At 50.3% G+C, this 4,869-nt stretch overlaps 1 protein-coding gene across 1 annotated transcript; it reads left to right on the top strand.

The window, feature by feature from the left end:
* The first annotated feature begins 392 nt into the window (after positions 1-392).
* LOC125546414 (BURP domain-containing protein 13-like) lies at positions 393-3,431 on the top strand. The gene is made up of 2 exons (XM_048710671.1): positions 393-588; positions 2,195-3,431. The coding sequence occupies exons 1-2, from the start codon at positions 393-395 to the stop codon at positions 2,986-2,988; spliced, it is 990 nt and encodes a 329-aa protein (XP_048566628.1). The 3' UTR covers positions 2,989-3,431.
* The last annotated feature ends 1,438 nt before the right edge of the window (positions 3,432-4,869 follow it).

Below are 4,869 nucleotides of genomic sequence, written 5' to 3' on the forward strand. Positions count from 1 at the left end.
GTTTGGTCACTCTACCTCAGTTTAATGATTTTATTTATCTATCAGACTAGTCCATGGCCATTTGATTGGCAGCACCCACATCTTTCAATCCACTAGCAAAATTTGATCGCGTGAGTTAATTTGCTTGTAGGATGTTGAATTAATTGTGATGAATTTCTTTGCTAACAAATTTTCCCCCAAATCACTACTGAAAAAGCTCGTACACCGAGTACTGTGATATATTGAAAGGAACATCTTTTCTTGAAACCTTATACGAATAAAGAAAAAGAACCATTTGCAACTAAAGTTGGCAGAAAAAGTACGGGTGCATACCTTGGCTTTGCGTGGGGCCTCTTGCTCAGAGGTACATCAAGGGCTATATATACCCCAGACCGTCGGGAGCCATAACAGCCATGGATCATCTCCTCTTTTTCTCATTCAAATCAGTCATGCATTCAAAATCCGCTTTCCTTCTGATCGTGGTGGCAGTTAGCACCACGGCCATGGTGCATGGCCACCCTGCCGCTAGCACTCCGGCGGCACGGTTCTGGGAGCAGGCCCTCTCTGGCACGCCTATGCCGGAGGTTTTAGCTGATTTTGTTCAGAAAGGTAATCTTCTTACATGTTTAATTATATGTTTGGTATATAAATACCTAAAAGGTTTTCCTTATATATAATTACTAGCAAAAATACACGTATGTTGTGACAGAATTTACACCCTGGGACGTCTGTTCTAATATTAGGCTGCTCGGCTGTGCTGGCTTAACTTATCTGCAGCTGCAGTAACCAGGTAGCAGCAGCGACAGTACACATTCAGTTCAATAAGCCACAGCCCAATAAGCCTATTCAGTCCAAGCGATCGAGCAAGCCATGATGTTCTGAGATGAGATTTCATACTGTGATTGAGCATATAACCATCTAATTTTTTTTTTCGTAAAAACACTCCAAAAATTCAGTTTTAGCACAAGCTGAAAAAACCCAATAGGTCCGATCAACAAACTTCCTCCTTATATTTCTGCGCTTTTGCCCTCCTCGTTCATCCATGGGTCGCTTGCAGCGGTGCGGGGATAGAGGTTCAGGTACCTCTTTATCCGCCATGGACGACAGAGCACCGTGCATGACTTCCTGCTGCGCGCTCGATCTAGCAGCGTGACTGGTAGAAGAGGCTGTGCTGTACGTGGGCTACTTCAGACATCATCAGAGTTACAATATGACTGGCTCCTTGCTGCAAAGCTGCCGCTCTTAATTTTTTAAAGCTCGTGGTGCAAATTTAGGTTTTCATACAACTAATCTTGGAAATATTGGAGGATGGGTGGTGTTCTGCATGCTCCCAATTTTTTTATTTATTTTTTGGCAAGCTTCAGAAGCAGTTTTCTAGCACTCATTTTTCAAGTTCGGTTGGAAATGATCTAACTCGTGTGAGCATCGATCGTGAGTAATGGGACAATAAATAAGTTAGAACTGTAATCTCTAATTTATCATGTACTTATTCCTCTATTCCAAACTGTAAGCAAGAATCTTAGAGATTCAAAGAATTTTAAGTTTGACAAAAAATATAAAGAAATCTACAAATATTTGTGACATCAAATAGTTTTATTATGAAAATATAATTAATGAAGAATCTAATAATACTTAGTTGACATCATGAATGTTATTATCTTGTCATATAAATTTGGTCAAACTTGAGAAGCTTTGACTCTTCTAGATTCTTGGAATGACTTACAATTACTACTCTTAGTAAACTGACTAGAACTCTTATACTTTATAAACAAATTAGAACTGTAAAATTCAATTCATCATGTACTAGTACTCTTAGTAAAATCGGCTAGAACTTTTATACTATGGAGAGTGATGGGACACATCGGAAGAGAGTCTAATATGGACCAAAATTCAGAGGAATAAATTTTCGCCTTTTAATATTAGGGAACGTATCTGGTGCAAACCAACCTCTCCGTGCAACCATGGAAACTTCTAATCGGAGCTACAGGATGTTGATCCAAGGGGGAATGGAAGGGGGATTCGCAAAAGCGTGATTAGGGGCCGGCGGTTAAGTGTAAAATTACGTAATCCCCACGCCCCCTTGGATCAACATCCTATGGCCCAGATTAGAAGTTTGCATGGTTGCACGGAGAGGTTAGTTTTTTTGCTTTAATATTATGTATGTATATATAGAGTATGCATGGATATAAACATTGACTTTTGTGTTCTGGTGCAGGAATCGATCTGTCACCGCTTGTGGAGCACTACTCTGCAAAGCCCAGTATCGGCATGTGCACACTTTTCAACACTATCTGCGACGCGCGGACAGTGGCGGAGACCGGCATCTTCTTCCACGAGGCCGAGCTACATCCGGGCAGCACCATGACCCTGTCTTTCCCAGCGGAGGCGGAGACAGCCATCCTCCCGCACGACGTCGCCGGCAAGGTCCCCTTCGAGAACCTAAGCGACGTCCTCTCCACGTTCCACATCTCACCAGGCTCCGCTGAGGCGGCGCAAGTGGAGGACACCCTGCGCAAGTGCCAGCAGCCGCCAATTGCCGGTGAGATGAAAGCCTGCACCATATCGCTAGAGAGCACTGTAAAGGCCGCCATGGAGATGCTCGGCACCACCATCCAGCAAGGTGGTGGTGGTGGTGATGTGTGGGCGGCCACGTCGACGCTCCCCCGCGGTGGCCTGTTACCACGCCGGGAGTACATTGTGGAGGAGGTCACCAAGCTAGAGGGCACTGGCTACGTGGCCTGCCACAAGGTGCCGTTCCCATACGCCGTCTTCCATTGTCACATCGCGCATACGGGGTATATAGGTTACAAGGTCACCCTCCACGGCCGCGGCGACGACGATGGCCCGGTGGTTTCCTTGCTGGCGTTCTGCCATTTCGACACCTCCCGCTGGAATCCGGCACACCCGGCGTTCCAGATACTGAAGACCCACCCTGGTGCCAGTACCTCGGTGTGCCACTTCATGTCGTATGGCAATCTCGCGTTCGTCAAGAAGGCACGCACAGCCTAGCTTGCCACTGCATCCTTCGTTGCGCGCTACATATGCCAGTGTCGTGCTCTGGATATCAACGTGGCGCTCTTTTTTCATATATGCACCGTAAATGTGTAAACGTGGGCATATGCATCCGTTCTAGTAGCTCCGACGGCGTCTTCTATATATAGAACAAGAATAAGAATGGCGCCATATATAGTTCTAGCTTTGGCAGCAGAAGAAAATATAAGGGTGTAGCAATGGTACGGTGTGTGTCCAGGTTTGTTTGGATGGATGTTATATGTAAGTACATGTCGCTAGTGTTGGTGAGTGGGGGCTCCGATCCTACATATTGCTAGCTAGTGCTGGTACATGTCATTGTTACTACTGTATGAAACTTGTGTGGTTGGTCCTGTGTGGCCTAGCTAGCGTCGGACATACTGTATTATCGTGTTATGTGTATGAATAAATATGTTTAAGTATGTATAGTACACACACACACACACACACATATATATATATAATTATATATAATTTATTCTAAAATCGATTTGTAAAATATTCTACAATAGATTCACTCCTATAAGGCAACTTCCATGGAAAAAAAAAACTGAACATGAAAAAATTACCCACCCCATGTCGCACTCCCATCCTAGCTATCTCTCCCCTTCCCGATCCCATACTTCACCACAACCGACCGTCATGGCCTCCTCCTCATCCCAGCGCCGCCCCCCTCCACAGGCCTCCTCCCGCGCTAGCGGCCGGCCTCCTCCTCCCCGCGTCGCCCCCCTCAACGGCCCCTCCACGATCTCCTCCCCGCGCCAGTTGCTGGCCGCCACGGCCTATCCTCCCCACGCCGCCCCCTCCATGGCCTCCTCGACGGCCTCCTCCCCGGGTCAACGGCCGGCCGCCACGGCCTCCTGCTCCCCGCGCCGTTCCCCTCCACGGCCTCCTCCCCGCGCCAGTTGCCGGCCGCCACGGCCTCCTCCCCGCGCCAGTTGCCGGCCCGCCACGGCCTCTCCTCCCCGCGCGCCCCATCCATGGCCTCCTCGCCGGAATCCTCCCCGGGCCAGCGGCCCGCCGCCACGGCCTCCTCCTCCCCGCGTCGGCCCTCTCCACAGCCTCCTTCCCACGCTAGTTGCCGGCTGCCATGGAGTACTCCCTGCGCCGCCCCCTCCTCGATGGACTCCTCGCCGACCTCCTCCCCGGGTCAGCGGCCGGCCGCCACGGCCTCTCGTCCCCGCGACGCCCCACTCCATGGCCTCCTCCCTGACCGAAGACTCAAATAACCCTCAAGTTTTATGTGGGAGTGCCTAAAAATGCAAAGCATTTGATGGGATAGGCTCCACATTTTTCCTAAGCCCTTTGGTATTTTTTCATAACCCATTTTGTCTTCAGTGGATTAAAATAAAACAGAAATCAGTAAATAGAAAAGAGGCCAGAGGCCTTACCTGGCTACTTGGCCGCACTGGCCCAGCCCACGCTCACCTGCTCCTCGTCCTTATTCTCCCCCGTGTCGCCTCGCCCGCGGCTGAGTGCGGCCGCGCCGGCCACCGCTCGCCACGCCAACGGGAGCAGGTGGGCGAGGTGATAAGCCTCGCCTCTATCCGTCTCTCCTGGCTGCCCTCCTCCATTTCCCCCTCTGTCCCTAGCTCGTTCGCCTCTCCTTTCCTCTCTGCCACCGCAACCGAGCGCCACCGCCGCCTCTGCTCCGTCGACCCCGCGCTCTCCGGCGTTCCCGTGACCCACCACCATGTCTGTGAGGCGTGCCGTGCCCGACCACGTCGCCTACGTCTACTAACCGAGGTCGGGCAGCACTACTCCGACCCCGACGAGCTTCCCCCTTCTTTTGCATCTCCGGCACAACCCCGACGAACTCGAGCCCGTCTGCAGCTACTAATTATTGACGGCAACTATGCA

The sequence above is a fragment of the Triticum urartu genome, chromosome 3, assembly GCF_003073215.2.
Source record: "Triticum urartu cultivar G1812 chromosome 3, Tu2.1, whole genome shotgun sequence".
NCBI classification, from domain to species: Eukaryota; Viridiplantae; Streptophyta; class Magnoliopsida; order Poales; family Poaceae; genus Triticum; species Triticum urartu.